The 23143-nt window shown below is 41.1% G+C and overlaps 1 protein-coding gene across 1 annotated transcript in view; it reads left to right on the top strand.

Moving 5' to 3' along the window:
* The window catches only part of LOC106091105 (uncharacterized), a 32879-nt gene that overhangs the window by 2279 nt on the left and 7457 nt on the right, over positions 1 to 23143 (top strand). Inside the window, exons 2-3 of the mRNA XM_059367908.1 lie at positions 663 to 844; positions 914 to 1036. Coding sequence (XP_059223891.1) covers positions 663 to 844; positions 914 to 1036 — 305 coding nt within the window. The remainder of the gene's footprint in view (positions 1 to 662; positions 845 to 913; positions 1037 to 23143) is intronic.

Here is a 23143-nt window from a genome sequence, read left to right as displayed (position 1 = left end):
TTAATCGTCTCCACGTTCTGAGTCGATCTAGCCATGTCCATCCGTCCGTTCGTCTGTCGAAATCACGATAGTCGAACCCATAAAGCTAGCCGCTTGAAATTTTGCACAGATATTAAATATTGATGTAAGTCGTTGGGGAAATATAAACCGATCTCCCGATTTGACTTCTTGAGCCCTGGAAGCCGCAATTTTTGTCCGATTTGGCTGAAATTTTGCACGTAGTGTTCTGTTATGACTTCCAACAACTGTGCTAAGTACACAAATCGGTCGGTAACTTGATATAGCTCCCATATAAACCGATCTCACGGTTTGACTTCTGGAGCCCCTAGAAGCCGCAATTTTTGTCCGATTTGTCTGAAATTTTGCGTGTAGTGTTCTGTTATGACTTTAACAAACTGTGCCAAGTACGGTTCAAATCGGTTTATACTCTGGTATAGCTCCCATGTAAACCAGTCTACTTATCATCCTTGTTCGGTTCCTAGAAGTTATTATGCCCTTTAACTTAATTCATTTTGTATAACTTTTTAGCAGAATCCATGGTTGTGGGTTCCCAAGATTCGGCCCGACCGAACTTAGCACGCTTTTACTTGTTACTTGTTCAGTTTGCTCTTTTTCAAGGACAACTCATGAATTTATTATTTTGAATTGTGCTTTCCTTCTAGAAACGGTTCAGCTGATGAAATTGTGGGTACTGCCACAGTTGTATCCAATGGCAAACTCTTGGTCAAATTCCCCGTCAGCCCCTCATTCAATGCCGTCAGCAACTATTGGGTACTCGACACGGACTACTGCACCTACAGCGTTGTCTACTCCTGCCAAGACATAGACAATCAACAATCGTCAAGTAAATGCTAATGTGTTGTATTTTGTTTGCCTTTTTTAGCCATAATTTTTTTTCCTTGTTCATATTTAGCATCTGTTTGGATATTGACACGCGAGCGTTTGCCTACGCAGGACACCATTGCTAAGGCAAAGAAAGTGCTGACTGACAACGGAATCTCCTTGGATCCATTGACATATACCAATCAATCGGGCTGTACTAACTGAAAAATGCGGTGGCCTCTTGAATTTTAATCATCAAATACTTTGACTTTATTATCCTAAGACGCAGAATTGTTTTTTATTTAAGAATCTCAAATCTTAACATACAAAATTTTGTGGCCGTGAATCTTTGCTGTCACTCTGATGGCACTTAACAATTTTGACAGATTTTTTTTCATTTTTAAAAATAAAGAAAATTTGTATTTCTTAAGCATTTCGAGTTGGAAATTTCATCTAGGGGGATGTAATAATATGGAATGATCATCAGTTAAAATAGGAAATAAGTTTTCGAGACATTCGGTTAAAAAAAAAATATTGCAAGAAGACAGCCTACCGTGGGATATATTTAATATCCCGCAAGAGAAGGTTATACGAAACATAGATGAAAGTAAAAATGACACAATATCCACCTAAAATAAGTAAAAGGGCATTAAGTTCGGCCGGGCTGCACTTTGGATACCCAACACCTCGGGTATATATATTGCGTTGCCCAAAAAGTAATTGCGGATTTTTTAAAAGAAAGTAAATGCATTTTTAATAAAACTTAGAATGAACTTTAATCAAATATACTTTTTTTATACTTTTTTTCTAAAGCAAGCTAAAAGTAGCAGCTGATAACTGACAGAAGAAAGAATGCAATTATAGAGTCACAAGCTGTGAACAAATGTGTCAACGCCGACTATATGAAAAATCCGCAATTACTTTTTGGGCAACCCAATATATTAATCAACTTTTGTCATAATCCGGAGAAAAATTCATCATTTTTGAACCAATTGCAGCTATATTTTAATATTGCCCGATTTGGACAAAACTCAGCACGGACGCCGAGTGGTCTAATATTATAATTCACTGTGCAAGTTGGTCACTATGACAGCTATTCCAAAATACAGATTGATCAGATGTCAAAAAGCTTAACATTGGTCATTAAGCCAAATATCAGCGAAATCTGATAATAAGTACGCCTTTTATGGGGCTAAGATCTTAAATCAAGAGATCGGTCTAAATGGCAGCTATACCCAAATCTGGATAAGTCTGGGCCGTCTTCCAGAAGGATATCAAGGGGCCTAACCACCGACGTAGTTTCATATCAGGGCGGCCTACCTCACTGTGGTTCGAAATTGAAAAATTCCAAAACTACTTCCGTAACTGTGAAATGGATACAATTATTCCAATTTCCTAAATCACCACCATAGGATGGGGGTTTACTTATCAAGACATTCAGTTTGAAGCACCTCGAAATGTTGACCTAAAACCCCATAAAATATATATATTCTTGATCGTCTCGACACTCTAAGTAGATCTAGCCATGTCCGTCCATCCGTCCGTCTGTCGAAATCACGATAGCGATCGAACGCGTATAGTTGGCCGCATGAAATTTTGCACATATATTCAATATTGATGTAGGTCGTTGGGGATTGCAAATGGGTCATATCAGTTCAGATATAGACATAGCCGATAGCATAGACCGATCTGCCGATTCGATGTCTTCAGCCCCTGGAAGCCACAGTCTTTGTCCAATTTGGTTGAAATTTTGCATGCGGTGTTCTGTTATGGTTTCCAATATCTGTGTCAAGTGTGGTCCAAATTTATCTATAACCTCATATGGGTCCCAAGTTGTTGTTGTTGTAGCAGTTTGTTGTGTTCTATCCTTTGTCTGCTTGATTCGGTTGAGTGTGAAGACCCAGGAACTCTGCGATTTAGATGGGGTGCGTCCACAGGGATCTGGGTCTGAGTCGAGTGGGTCTGGCTTGGCAATTGAACAGGTGACATGTATCGTGTGGTCCCTGATTACAATCGGGACATACATCTTGCATGTCGGCATCAACCCTTGCTCTGTAAAAGTTGAGGCGGCTGCATCTGCCGGAACATAATTGAGCCAGAACTACTCTGGTTTGCCGGGGAAGGTCAATTTCTTCAGGTACAAGGGAGGCTGTCGTTCTCCAAGGACGATATTCACCCGGTAGCCAATTACCGCATCTGGTACCGTGTCTGCATGAATGTTGTCTAGACCTGTTTGATATGCCGCTTGATCTAGAGCTTCTCTCTTGTAGCGCTAAACCTTACGCTCTAGATCATGTAGATCTATCTTAAGGCTTCTGCGCGAGGATATCTATCCACAAGATGATGATTTGGATGGTCACTGCGATAAAAGCCCCAAAGGAATTGCTTAGACAGTATGCAGTTATGTCTTCGCACTGGTAGGATCTTTCTCTCCTGGTGGAGGTGGTCCACATGAGAACTGAGGAGACAGCCCATCGCAGTTCGGAGGGCGGCATTCTGACAGATCTGAATATTATTCCACTGTGTGTCACAAAGCTGACAAGACTACTCTGATGCTGCATAACTTTCCACAGACCGGTCAATTACTTTGTACGTGGTCAACAAGGTTTATTTGTCTGCACCCCAAGTGCTGCCAGCAAGTGACTTGAGGACAATGTGGCTTAAGATATGATGGCAGAAATCTTCAGATTTCTTGCAGGGAAATATGAGGCAAGTTCGTTGAGGTAGACGTTCAACCTATCGGAGATGTCAACAATGAGTGGGGGGCCTGATGCCATGATCGTACAATCATGGGGAACTCCCTGTTTCACTTTACGGTGTTCGACTTCTTATCCCTAAATTCGACAAATGACTGGCGGCTACACCGATAATTCGCGACCCAGCGTTTCAAGCCTGGCTGGAGGGACGTGTTAGCAACGACTTCGATAGGTCCAGTGCCACGAGAACCGTCCTATCACATGGCCTGAGCTGATGTGTGCGTTGATGGCATGCAAAGCAGTTTTTGTGCTATGCAGTCTTCGAAATCCATGTTGCTGCTGGACGAATGGAAATTTTCCTACGAGGCTCGGGAGGAGTAATGCCTCAAGCGAAAAGGAAGATCGGTCTGTACGACTCCCCCAAACTCGGATCCTTTCCAGGCTTCAGAGGCGGGATCATTCTGAACATTTTCCAGACATCGGGAACTATAAGAGTGTTAAAAGACAGGTTAAGAGTGTTAAAAGACAATAGTAAGGTACTCAACTCTAGGTAAATCCAGATTCTTCAACATCAATGTAGAGATTCCGTCGAAGCCCAACGCCTTGGATGATTTGTCGCCACGGATGACATTCGTAATATCGCCCACGGTAAATTGTGAAGGCTGTTCGTGGGCTCAGAGATAACGAATACGGCGAATGGCTCTCCTCCTTGCCCTGTCAGTCTCGGGATGCACAATAAATTAACGGTTAAACAACCTGGCGCATCTCTTCGGATCAGTCACGGTTACTTCGCCCAAAGTGACTGAGGTCCTGTCATCCCGTCTACCGGGGGCCGCACTTGGGGTAATCGACCGGCTGGTATAAAGCGAGCGGCTGCTGCATTAATGATGTCTCGGAATTTCCTCTCGGCAACTGTCACATCCGAGATGGGTGGCAGTTCACTGATAAACGTCCGGCACTCAGAGGTTGTGAAGTCGGGTCGGTCGATGGTGAGAATTGTAGGGAGGTGGTCTGACCCCAAAGAGATGACGGCTTGCTAGGATACGTCACTCAAGAGAATAGGGGATGCAATGGAAATGTCTGGCGACTGCTACACCTCCTCGTAATCCTAGTGGGGGCATCCTCATTCACCGTGCAAAACGTGGAGCCTTCAATCTTCTCTGCCAAAGCTATGCCACGCTGCTCGTTTCCTAGGGGAGAATGCCATAAAGTGTGATGCGCATTAAAGTCCCCTAGAACCGGACGATTATTTTCAGATAGTAACCCACTTATGTCGGGGTTGGCTTGGCCATTAATCGGGACACAGCTACTAATACACTGGCCTGGCAACATTGGGGCTGGGATGGTGCTGTTGCGTATATTGCCCCACGGGAGAGGTCGGGGGTCACATAGTCCGACGACGAGGACGCAGAAGGCGGCGACGACGATGCTTGTGACCCAGTGCTGGCTATGTTCGCACAGCACCTTGCAACATATCTTGTATGACTAAACTCCCGTAGTGATTGTGAGGCCAGAGCAAGTTCGGAAATGTACCCACTCCAGGCGCCGGTGGACACCGGTACCGACCGATGATGGGGGGCGGTTCTGGCAAACCGAACAGAGCCAGGGTCCGCGGTTCTTTTCAATCCCGGCACGGCCCAGAAGCGTGCAGGGAAGGCACTCCGGGATGTGCCTCTCCCATGACGTAAAAAGACGATCACGTACACTGAGGCGGCAACCCTTGCCGATGAAGAGTTCGATTGTGCCAATCCGGTGCATACAACCGGCTGCCATGGGATTGCTCAAGTAAACCGCTCTCCCTATTGACTTCTTGAGCACTTACAAACTTCCATATAGCTCCCATATAAACCTTTCTGCCGATTTGATTTCTTGAGTCCTTACAAATTTTGTCCGATTTGGCTGAATTTTGCATGAGGTGTTCTGTTACGACTTCCAATAACTGTGCCAAGTACGGTCTAAATTAGTCCATAACCTGATATAGCTCCCATATAAACCGGTTTCTCGATAATCCGTGCTCTGTTCCAAGAAGCTTTGATTTTTGCTAGTTTGACAGAAGTTTGACAGAAGTTTGGTATGTAGAATAAAATTATGCCCTTCAACTAAAATAAGTTGGCATAAATTTTTACCAGAATCCATGGTGGTGGGTTCGTAAGATTCGGCCTGGCCGAACTTAGCACGCTTTTAATTGTTCTAATATATATGAGCTATATCAAGTTATTAGCCAATATGGATCGTACTTGTCATTACTGTTGGAAATCATAGAAGAACACCACCACCAAACCTTCAGGCAAATCGAGTAATAATGAGCCTTCCAGAGGCTCAGAAAGTCAAATTGGGAGATCGGTTTAATGGCAGCTATATCAGGTTATTAACCGATGTAAACCATATAAGAAACAGTTGTTGGAAATTATACCAAAAATACTAATCCAAAATTTCAACAAAATTTGATAAGAATTTCGCTCTCTAGAAGCCCAAGAAATCTAAACAGGATATCGGTTTATATGGCGGCTATACCAGGTTATGGACTGATGTAGACCATACTTAGTACAGTTGTAGATAATCATACCAAAACGATATGTGCAAAATCGGACAAGAATTGCGTTCTCTTGAAGCTCAAGAAGTCTAATCGGGAGACTGGTTTATATGGCAGGGTTGCCCAAAAAGTAATTGCGGATTTTTGATATAGTCGGCGTTGACAAATTTTTTCACAGCTTGTGACTCTGTAATTGCATTCTTTCTTCTGTCAGTTATCAGCTGTTACTTTTAGCTTGCTTTAGAAAAAAAGTGTAAAAAAAGTATATTTGTTTAAAGTTCATTCTAAGTTTTATTAAAAATGCATTTACTTTCTTTTAAAAAATCCGCAATTACTTTTTGGGCAACCCAATATATCGGGTTTGGCCCGAGTAAGGACCGAATACTTGGCAAATCTGTTGAATGCCATAGAAAAATTTCAGCCAAATCGGATAAGAGTTGCGGCTCAAGAATTATAATCGGGAGATCAGTTTATATGGGAGCTATATCAAAACATGGACCGATATGGCCCATTTGCAATCCTAACCAACCTACGCTAGTCTAGCTTTATTCCTTCGAAAGTTAGCGTGCTTTCGACAGACGGACAGACGTACGGACATGGCTTAATTGACTCAGAATGTTAAGACGATCAAGAATATATATACTTTCATAGGTCTCAGATCAATATTTCGATGTGTTACAAACGGAATGATGAATTTAGTACACCCCAATTCTTAGTATGGTTTCCATCGATCCATTAACTGATATAACGTTATATGTTATATTAGATTTGGCGCCTTGAGTACCTAAAGGAGACAATACTTATCTGAGTATATATATTCTGAAGACAAAGCTTTGAAACTTTTTACGGATTATGAAGATTTTAAAATATAATAGTGAAAGTGTCTTTTGGAACTATATATGATTCGCAACGACATCGAAATAGCGCTTATCTCTGTTGCGTGGATTCGAGACAGTTCAAGCACTAGCATAGGTGATGACAACTTCGTTGGGAAGGGACGAGATTTTTATCAGAAAATCCATCCAGTTCTCCATTATCAGCGTGGACTGAGTGGGTGATGCGGTTGGGATTACAATCCTGAATCTACGTCGAAACCTAACTGCCATTGCAGTTTAAATACCCCCTAATTCATCGTTTGCAGACTTTCATTCATCAGTTGATGCGATTTTTGATCGAGTGAGTGGATCTGACCTGCCGACCATAATAGCGGGCGATTTCAATGCAAAGGCGGCAACCTAAGACGATTCTCAGGTAGACAATAGAGGTTATTTCTTGTATGAGGCCAGTGAATTTCGCTGTTTGAATAATGGAGACCCGACCTCCTCGATTGACGACCGATATTCTTCCGTGCTTGACGTCACTCTGTTCAGGGGATCCGGAAGGGCCCACCTCTGGAGGGCCAGCCCCATAAAACTGACCAATCCGATCGTCATTGAAATTTTTGAGCTGGCCGCTGCGACCACTCGTACTCGCCAGGTGAACAGAAGAGTGGCACTATGCTGCTGGATATGACACTTTCGCTTTTTCGTCGAAATTGTCGAGGACAACACCATTATAATTGGGCACGGGAACCGTTACGTACCCAAACCTTGGTGGGATGATGAAGCTTCTAGCCTCAGGACTGCGGTGACACACAAGTATTATATGATTAGGACTATGGCCAATTGTAACGCGCTGGAGGAGGCGGACAGAAATTTTAGAGTCCATGTCAGGGCATTTAAGAGGCGAAACGTCCATATTCTTTTGAATGAGATCTCAGTGGCCAACCCCAGCCGTATGTGGAACACTATGAGCAATATCCGCAAATACCAGATGTCTAAAGGGTCTGATCAGGCTGTTTCCGAAGAGACATTGCTGTCTTTGTCCAGAATCAAGGGGACCGGCAAATGGGGGCCGCAGCCGCGGATTTTTCCTTTGCCTACGCCCCTGACATTGTTATCATCAGCCTCTTACATTGGTCTCATAGCCTTGTCGGTCAACTTCCATGTATATTAACGATCTCATCAACAACATATACGGTCTTAAGGCAAGGGGACTCCATATGCTGGGGTTTTGGATTAATATCATTGGTCCTGGCATTAAAGGACTTTGGTGTTGGTGAAAGTATAACGCCGTGGATATCTGATTTTATGGTCTGTAGAAGGCTGAAGCTTGAGCCGCAGTCGATGACTGTCTCCGAAGATCTTCCCCAGGGTAGTGGGCTGAGCCCTATATTTTTCAACATATATACGGCTAAACTCCACCAATTAAAATCTGATTCCTGTTTGGTTTTCCAGTTCGCTGACGACTTCTTGATCGTGTCTGATTGATTTTGAGACGGCGAGACATGCTCTTGAGGTAAAGATTCTGAAGTTCAGGTCAAGATGCCAACTAGATTTGCATATCAACTTAAAACCAGTGTAATCCATTTTAATAGCAGACGACGTCCTATTCTATTGAGTCTAACAGATAATAATATTAGGTTTTTAGGCTTCTCCATTGCCGCGAATTAGTCATTGAAGGATCTTGGGACCACACCAGCTCGACTTTGTGCACATTTTGAGTGGCTGTAAATTTGGTGTTAACACCGGCAGGGCCCTTAATTTATGCAAGACAATAGTTAGATCCAGATGAGAGTATACAGGGTCCACCCTCGCAGACATCGGAGGGACGCACCTAACGAGGCTGAGAATGAGCCTTTATGAACACCTCAGGAGGGCTATCGGTTTGCTGAGGTCGACACCATCGTCTATTATTTATAATATGGCGGCTGAATTACCTCCACAATAGAGATTTGAACTCATTGCGACTAAGGAGGCGGCTAAGTGTGTCGCTTTTGGGCATCCTGTTATCTCTTTGCTTCAGAAGGATGATATTATTCTCAAGTCGAGCTACAAAGATTTATAAAGGCCATGAGAACATCTTCGGGGATACAGGATCCACGGTCGCCCCCGTGCGCCCCGCTGCTAATTCTTGTTCCTTCAAGGAATTCTTTAGGGATACAGTCTTAAGCAAGGGATAAGCTAACACTACTATCATTAAAAGATTGTTTGCTATCAGATGGGCAGACTCATCGAGGAGAAGGGAGACCACCGTAGCAGAGATGTTAGCATATCCGCTTATAACGCCGAACGACTGGGTTTCAATCCCGGTGTGAAAAATGAGGCCCTTTATCATTGAGCTCAAACATAAATCGGGCACCCGTTGATATGAGAGAAGTAGCCCTGCTCCTTAATGGAATGCTCGTGGGAAATTTAGTATCGAGGAGTATTTCGAAGTCATTTTTACTGACGGCTCAGTTTCTGGGAACGAAAGGGGGCGGTCATTGTTCACTAGGGCATTGGCACGGTCTTCTCCTTCTTTGCTGACAAAAGATTTTGTCCACAACGGCTTAGCTTATGGCGAAGGATACCATACTCACTGATAATCGAAGTGGGTTATGTTCCCTGAAAAAAATGAGGGCGGACAATTTCTTAGTGGAAAATTTTCAATATTTCGAGATTCATTTGGAGGTGGTGAGGAGTTCCTGGTTCAAGGGGGGTCCTTGTGGGGCCATCGACTGCAACACGACCAACCGTGTCCTCAGTAGACTTTGTTTCTGAAACTCTACAAATTGGGGGTGGTGGCTTCGCCTCTTTGCGACACATACATTGAATGCAATGCATACATGCTTACTAGGCGTAACTTCTCGAAAATATGCAACTGTTCAGGCTTGGTGCAATTCATCAGGCTTTATGGCTACTCGGATCTCGTTGATATAACTGATTTTCTGAAATGTGCCAACATCACGTTGTGAATTCTTGACTGGATATTGCAGTTTTATTAGCGATATAAGACAGTTTAATTAGCATATTTATTAGCATATTGGATTGTTCCTTTCTCTACCCCCCTCCATCGAGCTTGTTCACATAGATAGACGCAGAAAGAGTAACTCTTATAGTTTTCCTACAACCTGCCATGGAGCTTGTTCGCTAGCACGGATCGTAAGGGATTTCTTGCCATTCGCGGAAATTTTCCTACAACCTCTCTGTAGGGAGTTTTCTTTAAAACACTTTCTCTTTCTACAACTCTCTGAGGATCTTGTTCGCCTAGTTCGGATATAGAGACTACAATATCAAACGACGCCTCGCAGCAACTGCACTTCACTTTCCAAACTCAGTCGTTTTCTAAGTCTCATACAGCAGACATCTTTCGCTTTGTAAGTCTCACACCGCTGACTTCGCACATCTTTCACCCTTTGTCTTTAAGATAAATATCGCATAAGTGTTTAAATATCACACCCCAATACAGACAACCTTTTACTAGAAAACAAGTAAAAGCATGCGAAGCGAAGTTCGGCTGGGCCGAAACTTATATACCATCCACAATGGTTTGCATTTGGTAAGGCAAATAAAGGGCCCAAAACCTTAAATCGAGAGATTGGTCTATATGGCAGCTATATTCAAATCTGGACCAATCTGAGACAAATTGAAGAAGGATGTCGAAGGGCCTAATTTAACTCTCTGTCCCAAATTTTGGCAAAATCGGATAATAAATGTGGCTTTTATGGGCTTAAGACCCTAAATCTGCGGCTCGGTCTATATGGGGCATATATCAAGATATAGTCCGATATAGCCCATCTCCGAACTTTGGGTAGCCACCACCATGGACGTAATAATCATCCTATATTATTATAACTCCACTTCTTTATCTATAGTTACTCGATCATATTTTATTCAGGTCCCGAGAACTGTTATACAAGTAACAGTTACAGCGAAATAAGACAAGAAATCCGCTTTTTATGGGATTAAGACACAAACTAGAAGATCGGTCTATATGACAGCTATGTATATCTGTATAGTCTGATCTGATTCATATTTGGGTCGAATGTCGGAAGGCTTAAAACAACTCAATATATCAATTTTCAACGAAATCGGATAAAAAACAAAGATTTTAAGGGCTTCAGACCCTTATTCGGCATATCGGTCTATATGACAGTCATATCTAAATATCGTCCGATCTGTATAATATCTGGGTCAGATGGCGGGAGGCTTTAAACAACTCACTGATTTACATTGCAGTGAAATCGGGTAATAATTAAAGCTTCTATGGGTGTCAGACCCTTAATCGGCATATCGGTCTCTATGACGCCTATATCTAACCATAGTCCGATATGAACCATATTAAGGTCGGATGTGGGGCGGCTTAGAATAACTCACTGTTTTCAGTGAGTTACTTTAAGCCGCAAAATTAGCGAAATCGGGTAATAAGTTCAGCTTTTATGGGTTTCATGACCTCTTATCGGCAGATCGGTCTACATGGCAGCTCTTTCTAAATATCATCCGATCTGAACCGTATTTGAGTCGGATGTTGGCAGGCCTAAAACTACGCACTGTTTCAAATTTCAGCGAAACCATATAAAACTAAAGCTTTTATGTCGGCTATATCCAAATACAGTCCGATTTGAACCATATTTGGTTCAAATGTTGGGAGGCCTAAAACTACTCACTATTTCAAATTTCAGTGAAATCGGATAAAAAAAGCTTTTATGGACTTAGGTCCCTTTATCGACAGATCGGGCTATATAGCAGCTATATCCAAATATGGTCCGATCTTAACCATATTTGGTTCAGATGCCAGGAGTCCTAAAACTACTCACGGTTTCAAATTTCAACGAAATCGGATAAAAAATAAAGCTTTTATAGGCTTAGGTCCCTTTATCGGCAGATCGGTCTATATAGCAACTATATCCAAATATGGTCCAATTTGGTCCGTTCAAGAACTTAACCAGCGTACATCAAAAAAAACGAATCTGTGCATAAGTTCAGCTCAATATCTCAATTTTTGAAGGCTGTAGAATGAAAAAAATCACCCTTTATAAATACAGTAGTCTGCAAGGATATTTGTTATCTATGGACGTAATAGAAACATGAAAGCCCAAATTGCAGTTCTTTATATCAGTTTTTGAAGGCTGTAAAGTGATTGCAGCAGGCGGACGGACAGACACACGGACATCGTTAAATCGTCTTAGAATTTTAGAATTTTACGAAGATCGGAACTATATATATTTTGTAGGGTCGGAAATTGATATTTCGATTTGTTGCAAACGGAATGGCGAAGTTAGTATATCATCGTCCTATGTTGGAGGGTGTGTCACTTGAATTACCTATAACGCATTGTTAATGGTCTCCATCGGTTTGTGGCTTTAGTTAAATGGAGACAATTAATATGCAAAATAACGAATTAATTTGCAATTTAAGAAGGGTTTTATGAAGAGTGCATAGGTGTATTGATTTTGTGAAATTGTTAATCGCTATTTGTTCAAATGCGTTTAAATTGATTTGCCATTATCATACCATATAAAATAATATCTAAAAACAAAAAACAAATACTTTCAATTTTAATGCATATAAAATATCAGTTTCTTGAACCTTCCATTTAGTTGCGATGACTATTTACGCATTAATGCATAGAGAATACAACGGGAAATAAACAAATGGGAACAATTGTTATCAACGATTTTCCTCCTTCAAAATTCGTCTAGACAGTTTTGATAGCACGTGTTGCCCAAACAACAAAAAACAAAACTGATAGTGTAAACATGCTGAGTACATCAAATGGAGATCATTCTCCTAATTAATGTCTTTATAGGGAGACAATTATGATTTTGATCAGTTACACGTGTTGGCAGTAGCTTCAATGAAAGCAAACAAAGCAAAATTAACTGCATGAGTTCGGCCGGATGGAATCTTAGGTGCGCTCTACCATGAATTTCAAAATGCAAATTTCCCCATGAACATTCCAATAAATAGCAGAAGCAAACTTCTCACATATCGGAAAGCCGAGTCCGAGTTTTGAGTAGCATAGCGACACCTTTTTGGAGAGAAGTTTTTACATAGCTGTAATACCAAATGGTACAGTAAATCACAAATGTAGTTGGGAACGGTTTTTATGCACCACAGAAGGTTGGGGGAATATTCATTATGTCATTCTTTTTGCAACACATCGAAAATCCATTTCCGACCCTATAAAGCTTATATATATTCTTGATCGTCGTAAAAATCTAAAACGATTTAGCCATATCCATCTGGCGGATTGCAGGAGACTAAAAATCCCCTTGCCACAATCGAGACAGGAGGGGATGGGATCGAAACGGGACCCGACAAGCCAAAGGTGTGCTCCAGCGGGAAAGCACGGAACTCAGAAAGTACTTCGACTGCAGCAGCAAGTGAAGCATTTAAAGAGGAATCATCCACACCGCAAGTGTCCAGTGACCTGAGGAAGAGTGTTTCCATAGCTTTCTCACCGGCGCTTGGATACGTACGGAAGCTCATCATGACAAGATCTAACAAATCTTGTGAAGATGAACTCCTGGTGGAATCAGAAGACGAGGCTAACACAATAGTGGTGGAAGTTCTGAATCCTGACTACGTCCTGACTAAACTTTCATCATTGTCAGGGGGCAGGGGGATTTGACCTGATGGCAGGGGGATGGTTCGTGGACTAAAAATTCCGGGATTTAAACTACTCAAGGGCACGGGGAATGGGAGACACAGAGCCTGTATTCTTGCAAAGAGTAGTCTAAATGTTTTTCTTCTTCCGTCGCTAAGCACTGAAGATTTAGTAGTAGCCAGACTTGAAATAAACAAGTCTCATTACTGGCTGGCTTCGCTATATATGGCACAAGATTCAGTGATGCCGCCTTCAAACCTTAAGTTGCTGGTTGAAGCTGCTTCTGTACGGAAAAATAGCCTCATTGTAGGAAGTAATGCTAATGCACATCACCAGATATGGAGAAGTTCGGATGGCAACGAAAAGGGTGAGCTGCTTATCGAATCTGGCGATTTGTAATAAAGGGGATAAACCGAACTTTATTACCTGGAGCAGGCAGGAGGTACTAGACATTATCTTTGTATCGGAAGATATAAGTGGAAAAATATTCGACTGGGATGTGTTGGATGACCACAGATTCTCTGATCATCGTTATATTCGTTTAGCCTTGGTCCCTCATCTAAAGAGAAGAAAGGCGGATTGGGATAAATTTCAGGACAAACTTTGCACTTCTATCCCTTCTAGACCAGAAAAGGAATTGGAAACTACGGAGGATATAGACATAGTGGTCAAGCAGGTCACGAAGGCCCTGAATGACTCGCACGTGTCAGCATGCCCTAATGCCAAGCCAATGGGCAATCAGCGACTGTCATGTTGGACCCCAGAGCTGGTTGGTCTAAAGAAGGACTGCATAAAACTCTTCAACAGAGAAAAAGAGCATCACACAATTGGGCAATCTATAAGGCTGAAAATATAAGGGCGAGCTTAGAAAGGCTAAGAACAAATCCTGGGTAGAATTCTGCAGCTCCGCGGAGGATACATCTGAGGCCTCTAGACTAAGGAAGATTTTATCCTCGAGACTTTTACGGTGGGGTATATTCAGAAGTCAGATAATGTATGGACAATGTCTAGTGAGGAAACAGTAGAGCTACTCGTGGATACACATTTCCCGGGAAATTCTCCAATGGACAACGTGGCGCCAGAAGAGGTTGCCGGAGGCCATAAGGGAAATTGTGTCTGAGCCGAAAATCCTTGGGGCGATAAGAAGTTTCGACTCCTTTAAGTCGCCAGGCCCGGATGATTTATCACCGGTTGAATTACAAGCTGTGTCTGATAGACTGGTTCCCTGGCTTAGGGAGATATACTCTGCTTATATCAGAATGTCATATATACCTGTGGGATGGAAGGACACAAAGTTCATTTTCATTCCGAAAGCAAGAAAACCCTAACAAACGAAGGCGAAATATCCTTTATTCTGAAGACTCTTGGGAGGTTGATAGAGACATATCTTAGGGCAAAGATCCTTGTGGATCGCCTGTCGCGGCTGCAACATGCATATAGTAAAGACAAATCCACTGAAACAGCACTTCACGACCTAGTCGGCTACATAGAGGGGTCTCCCGCTGCCAAGGAATATACAACGGTAGCATTTCTTGACATTGAAGGTGCTTTCAATAATGTAAAACCGACGTCAATCATGAAGCAGTTGGAGTGTCTAGGGATCAACTCTACCGTAAGAAAGTTTATTAATAAATTACTTACTAAAAGATGCATTACCGCAGTCTTGGGATCTGTGGATCCAAAAAGATGGGTCAGCGGAGGAACACCTCAAGGAGGTGTACTGTCTCCACTACTTTGGAATAAAGCCATTAAAAATATATTATTGTCTCTGGAAGAAAAAGGTGTAAAAGTGGTCGCATATGCTGATGACGGGGCAATTGCGGTTAAGGGAAAGTTTCCCAGCACTATAAGAGATATATTGTACTTCAGGAAGCTCTACATGCAACAGCAAAATGATCTAGGTATCAATCCGAAGTGGTTCTTTTCAACAGGAGATACAAGTTGCCTACAGTGGAACAGGCCTCCTTGGGAGGAGAGAATGTTCCATTTACAGAAGGCGCAAAATACCTGGGGTTTGGTTGGACAGGAAATTGAACTTCAAATCCAACATTTTGGAAAGAGCAAGAAATGCAACTCTTGCCCTATGCACCTGCAAGCCATTGGCAAAAGTTGGGGCTTTGAACCGCGTGTCACGCATTGGGTATATACTGAAGCTGTCAGACCTTTAATGCTGTATGGTGTTGTGGTCTGGTGGACGGCGCTTCAAAAGTCCACCTAGAGCTCAACACGTGCATCATAGCCGCACTGAGGACTACACAATAAGATGCACTGAATTTAATGCTACATCCTATGTCGCTGGACATTGTGGCTACCCAAATTGCAGCGACCACAGCCATGAGGTTAAGGGAGCTTTCTCATTGGTCATTTGGAAGCTACGGACACTGTGTTATCCTTGATACAATATCCGATGTTCCAGGCAGTGTGGATTACACCCTGCCTGAGCCGCTTTTTTGATAAAAATTACTGTACCACTATTCCTGATAGAACCGATTGGATCTACGATATCCCTGGTAACAAAAGATACATAGACTTCTATACGGATGGTTCCAAACTAAAGGACAAGGTGGGCTATGGGGTGTTTTCTAAAGATCTAGAACTGGTCATATCGAAGAGGTCATCAGACCACTGCCGTGTGTATCAATCGGAGATTCTTGCAATTAAGGAAGTGGTGGAATGGCTAAGATATAATGTCATTACGACGATTGGCATAAATATCTTCTCAGACAGCCAGGCAGCCATAAAATCTCCGGAGAACGTATTTCTGAACACAAAAACCGCCCTCGAATGTCACAGATCTCTCAACGAGATGGCTGAACAGTTCAAAATTCACCAAAGTATATGCTGAAATCATATTTTTGTTTCTGAATCAAAAATTTAAGACTTAAATTGTCACAAATGTACATAAATTAGTGGGAAATACGTTAACTGTTGTTTAGAGGTTCGAAAAGTTGAAACTGTTTCCTGCAATGTAAAAATTTTTATAATAAAATCAACAAAGACTATTTGCAGACATCAAAAAACTCATATCTCTATGTTAAAGACTAAAAATTTTCAATCCTTTAAATGTTTTTCTGGGTCTACATTCTTCTATTTTTTATGGCTAATCGTAAATCACTCCTCGAATTCGCACTCTACTGATACTTGATCTAAAATGTTTATGTTTTCACTTCTACAGGGTTATTTTTTAAGAGCTGTAGGAAAATAAAAAAACACATAAAATTCTGAAAAATGCATGAAACATTATTTAAACCGATAGATTATTTCATGCAAATGTTGACCGTGACTGCGCCACAAATGGTTCAACCGCTTAGTCCAATTTTAGCATACACTTTCCAACATTTCGGCCGATATCTCACGAATAAATGCTTCAATGTTGTCTTCCAATGCGTCAATTGAAGAGGGCTTGTCTGTGTAGAAATCCCCCAACCCCATAAAATAGTCTAAAGGCGGTAAATCGCACTATCTCCAATCTATCACCTCTCAATAAGTCCATTGTTTCGCATGCTGTGTGGCATGTGGCACCGTCTTGTTGAAACCACATTTCATGCAAGCCAAGCTCTTGCATTTTGGGCAAAAAACGTTGGATATCATCTCACGATAGCGCTTACCATTCATACTACGTTACGATTGACATTATCTTTGAAGAAGTACGGTCCAATAATGCCACCAGAACATAAACCGCACCAAACTGTGACTTTTTCTGGATGCATTAGTAGCTCTTGCAATGCTTCTGGCTGATTTTCATTCCAAAATCGACAATTCTGCTTATTTAAGTACCCATAGAGCCAAAAATTAGCTTCGTCGTGGAACACAATTTGAACACGATGAACTTTCTAGTAAAATGAAAGTTGATTGTAAGATGATTCATCTTCAACTGAAGATGTTTGACAGTGAAACAAAATACCAAACGTGCGTGAGCTGTTTAAACCAGTGTTGCCAAAAAGATAATAGCTAAAAAATCACCCTTAGTAAATAAAGTAGTCTGTAAGGATACTTGTAATCTATGGACTTAATAGAAACAAGTAATAACATGCTAAGTTCGGCCGGAGGGTACCCTCCACCATGGATCGTATTTGTCAAGTTCTTTGGCTGATATCTCTTTATAAACAAAGCATAATGGAAAAGAATTGCAATGTTATTTGAGATACACCAAGTTATGAACCGCTTGGGGCCATACATGGTTTGGCTGTTGGAGACCAAAGTGTAATTCATTGTGTAAAATTTCAGCCAAATCGGATAAGAATTATGCCTTAAAGGGACTTAAGAAGTAAAATGAGGAGACCGGTTTGCATGGGAGCTATATCAGGTTGTGAACCATACCTGGCGCAGTTGTTGATAGTCAAACCAAAACATTCCATGCAAATTTTCAGACAAATCGGATAATAATTGCGTCCTGTAGAGACTCACGAAGATCCGAGATCGGTTTATATGGGAACTATATCAGGTTATGAACCGATTGGAACCATACTTGGCGCAGTTGTTAGAAGTTAAAACAAACCACTTCGTGTAAAATTTGAGTCAAATCGGAGAACAATTGCGCCATCTAGTGGCTCTAGAAGTCAATATCCGAAATTGGTTTATATGGGAGCTATATCACAACAAAGGCCGAAATAGCCCTTTTAAAATCCCTTTTAAAATCCTAACTCACACTAATAGGAAGTATTCGTTAAAAATTTCAAGCGCCTAGCTTTATTCGTTAGAAAGTTAGAGTGCTTTCGGAAGACTGAGGGACGGACAGAGCCAAATCGACTTAGAATGTCACGACTATAAAGGATATATATATATATATACATTGCATAAGCAATGTTAATAAATTTCAAAGGGAGCCTTTTGTTAATTTTTATACCCTTCACCATAGGATGAGAGCTTTACCAATTTCCTCAATCCATTTATAATACATCGAAATATTGATCTGAGACCCAACAAAGTATACTTTGTGAAGGGTATAAAAATCGTGAAGGGTATAAAAATTAACAAAAGGCTCCCTTTGAAGTTTATTAACATTGCTTATGGGTTGTAGATTTCCCGTTAGGTTGTTCCAGAGACATGTGCTGTTAATAACTAACTAGCTGACCCGGGCCCGCTCCGCTGCGCCTTCTTTTACTTTATATGGAACAAAAGTTTCCTTGGAATATTTATTTTCGACAATTAAAGATTTTTCAGTGAAATACCATGCTACGAAAATAGTATATCGCTTGACTAACAGTTTTACAATATAAGTGCCTTTATCGGAATCCCATATGATCTTTATTGGTCTACGAATTTAAGATTGGATGTAAGGTGTACTCCATTCTTAATATACTTCATTTCAGCCCAATATTCTCATGATGTCTGATTTGGTGGTATTTTCGGGGGAGAGGTGGTCCCCCAGATACTTGGCCCTGAAAAAATATCAGCATCGTGCTCTTCTATCAAATACCATTTATTTAGACCCCATATTGCCATTGACTTAGGAGGAGTTTACAGGATGAGGCGTCCCCCCCAACACATGGCCCAAAAATAGGTTATCAAATTCGTTTTCTAATCTCAAATACCTTTCATTTTAGCCATATATTGACATGGTCGAAAAATTTTTTCCCTTTGGGGGTGTTTAGGGAAAGGGGTGATGCTCTAAATACGTGGTCCTACATTTGGATATCAAATTCGTATTCTACTCCCAAATACCTTTATTTGAGACCCATATTGCGATGCTCACTAAAAAATTTTTGGTTGTGGGGTATTTTGACCCCCAGAAAATTAGTCCCGAAAATGGGTATCAATTCTTGCTCTACCCCCCAATACCTTTCATTTAAGCTCCATATTGACATATTTAGTTACACTCTCTTTAAGACCCAAATTGTCTTAGTGAGCAAATACGTCCTATTTGGGGGTTGTTATGGTGGTGGGACGTCCCCTAGACAGTCTACTCGTAAATACCTTTAATTTGAACCCTATATTTCCATAGTCGGCAAACATGACCGGCTTGGGGGGGTCAGATTCGTATTCTACTCGCAAATACCTTTCATTTGAGTCCCATTTTGCCACGGTCGGTAAATATGTCCAATTTAGGGGTGTTTTGGGGCTTGAGGTGGTCCCCCTAGCACTTGGTCCGACAATTGAATATCGGATACATTCTCTTATCCTAAATACTTTTCATTTGAGTCCCATATTGTCGTGATTGGTCTAAATATATGTTTGGTAGGTTTTAGGGTGGGGCAGCCCCCCTAGGTACCCCATCCGAAATTCGGATACCAAATTTTTATTTTTAGGGTACTATATAAGAGCACACAAAATTTCGCTTAAATCGCACCACCCATCTCCGAGATCTGGCGTTTCTGAAAATTAGGATAGGGGGGAGGGTCCGCCCCCCTTCAGATATCAAAAAATTTAGTAACCAATTTTCACCACGGGGTCATTATGCACCATCTGCGAAAATTTCAAGAAAATCGGTTCAGCCGTTTCTGAGTCTATAAGGAACACACAAACATACGAACAAACAAACGAAAGATATTTGGGAGTAAAGCACAAATCTGATATCAATATTCGGGAAAAGTGTCTATGGGGCCACTCCACCCCCCACCCCAACAACACCACGCAACCCTCAAAACACCCCTACATCGGACATATACCGATCATGGCAATAAAGGACTCAAATGAAAGGTATTTGCGAGTAGAATACGAATACGATATCCAAATGTTAGATCACGTTTTTGGGGGGTGGACCCCTTCCCCAAAACACCCCCCAAATTTATTTATTATTATTCCCATTCCCATTTATTTATATTTCCATTTATTACTGACCATGGGAATATGGGTCTTAAATAAAAGGTATTCGAGTGTAGAATGAGAATCTGATATCCAAATATGGGACCAAGTGTTTGGGGGGCCGCCTCTCACCAAAAACCTCCCCCAAATGGGGACAAATTTACAAATAGTCATATGGGGCTCAAATGAAAGGTCTTTGGGAGTAAAGCACGAATCTGATATCAATATTTGGGAAAAGTGTCTATGGGCCCACACCACCCCCACAACACCACCCAAATAGGAAGTATTTGCTGACTATTGCAATATGAGGCTCAAATAAGAGGGTTTTTAAAGTGGAACACGAATCCGATATACATTTTTAAGGTCAACTCACTGAGGAGCCGCCCATCCCACAAAACACCCCCCAAGCCGGTCATATTTGCCGACTATAGAAATATCGGGCCCAAATTAATGGTATTTGGGAGTAGACCACGTGATCTGATATTAACATTAGGGACCAACTGTCTAGGGGACGTCCCACCACCATAACAACCCCCAAATAGGACGTATTTGCTCACCAAGACAATTTGGGTCGTAAAGAGAGTGAAACTAAATATTTATAGTTTTTAGGGCCAATACCCCAAACCGGACATATTTGTAGACTTTTGCAATAAGAAGTTTAAATGAGATTTGAAAACGAATTTTATATCCAATTTTGAGGCCAATGGCAATATGGGGTACGAATAAATGATATATAGATATATGAGAATAGAGCACGTTGCTGATATATTTTCAGGGCTTAGTGTTTGGGCGACCACCCCAATCTCCAAAACGCTCCTAAATCGGGCATATTTACCGACCATGACAATGTGGGCCTAAAAGAAAAGTATTGGAGGGTTGAGTAAGAATTGATACCCATTTTCGGAACCAATTTTCTGGGGGTCTACCACTTCAAATAAAGGCTCAAATAAAGGTATTTGGGAGTAGAATACGAATTTGATATCCAAATGTAGGACCATGTATTTAGGGCATCACCCCTTTCCCAAAACACCCCCAAAGGAAAAAAAAATTTCGGCCGTGCCAATATGTGGCTCAAATGAAACGTATTTGAGATTAGAAAACTAATTTGACAACCTATTTTGGGGCCATGTGTTTGGGGGACGCCTTATCCTGTAAACTCCTATTAAGCCAATGGTAATATGGGGTTTAAATAAATGGCATTTGAGAAGGAGCACGATGCTGATATTTTTTCAGGGCCAAGTATCTGGGAGTACACCTTACATCCAAACTTAAATTCGTAGACCAATAAAGATCATATGGGATTTAGATAAAGGCACTTATATTGTTAAACTGTTAGTCAAGCGATAAACTATTTTCGTAGCATGGTATTTCACTGAAAAATCTTTAATTGTCGAAAATAAATATTCCAAGGAAACTTTTGTTCCATATAAAGTAAAAGAAGGCGCAGCGGAGCGGGCCCGGGTCAACTAGTATTTTATAAATTTGTGAACTCTAAGCGAAAGACTAAAACATTGCCTGACTTCCTCAAGTCTGGGTCAATCGTTGCCAATAATGATAAAGATATGTTTGCAAATTTTTTTGCGTCGAATTATTCGAATGAACATTGTGATCTTGGAGTAGAGAATCCATTTGAAATCAAAGAAACATCATATGTGAATAGATAGTGTTTTTGAAGGCCTTAAATCACATAAAGAGTGTTTTGATCCTGGATAAGATGGAATTCCTTCCAGCGTTTTAAGACATTGTGCTACCCCTCTTATTTTCCCACTTACAAGGATATTTAATAAATCCATACCCTTGGAATACGTTCCAAGACTATGGAAGCAGCCATACATTACACCGTTATTTTAATCTGAAAATAGATATGATGTTTCCAATTACATAGCAATAGCAAAGCTGTGTGCTAAACCTAAACTGCTTGAAAAGTTGTTAACTGGTGTAATTTCCCACCAGACATCATCCTTTCTGTCTGATAGTCGGCACGGTTTTCGGAGGTCAATCACTATTTATTATAACTTAAACTTGGGAAAATAGGCTTTTGTCCAATGTTACTAAAATGGATTGGCTCTTATTTATCGGATCGGTCACAGAACGGGAAAGTTGAAAGAAATTCTTTCGAACGAATAACTGAAACGTCAGGGGTTCCACAAGGTAGTCATTTTGGTCCAATTCTATTCACTCTATTTATAAATGACATGCCTCATATTATCAACCACTCTCATGCACTAATGTACGCAGATGATGTTAAATCTTTCGCTCATTTAACAATACCCTTGACCAATGCGTTTTACAGGCTGACCTTGATAATTTTACCAATTGGTGTGATGTAAATCTTATGAAGCTCAATACTAAGAAATGTAAACAAATGTCTTTTTATAGAGCTGGCATTTGAATACGAGTTATTTTCTTTCTAGAAATGAACTTCAACGGTTAGAAACATTCATAGACCTTGGCATCCTCTTAGATAGCAGATTAAATTTTAAGGCACAATTAACGGCAAAGGTTAATAAGGCTTATAAAGGGTGATTTTTTTGAGGTTAGGATTTTCATGCATTAGTATTTGACAGATCACGTGGGATTTCAGACATGGTGTCAAAGAGAAAGATGCTCAGTATGCTTTGACATTTCATCATGAATAGACTTACTAACGAGCAACGCTTGCAAATCATTGAATTTTATTACCAAAATCAGAGTTCGGTTCGAAATGTGTTCATTCACCGTAACGTTGCGTCCAACAGCATCTTTGAAAAAATACGGTCCAATGATTCCACCAGCGTACAAACCACACCAAACAGTGCATTTTTCGGGATGCATGGGCAGTTCTTGAACGGCTTCTGGTTGCTCTTCACTCCAAATGCGGCAATTTTGCTTATTTACGTAGCCATTCAACCAGAAATGAGCCTCATCGCTGAACAAAATTTGTCAAAATTTGAACACA

Source organism: Stomoxys calcitrans, chromosome 1 (genome assembly GCF_963082655.1).
Source record: "Stomoxys calcitrans chromosome 1, idStoCalc2.1, whole genome shotgun sequence".
Lineage (NCBI taxonomy): Eukaryota > Metazoa > Arthropoda > Insecta > Diptera > Muscidae > Stomoxys > Stomoxys calcitrans.
Note: the sequence above shows the minus strand (reverse complement) of the source record. Positions and strands in the feature narration are given on the sequence as shown.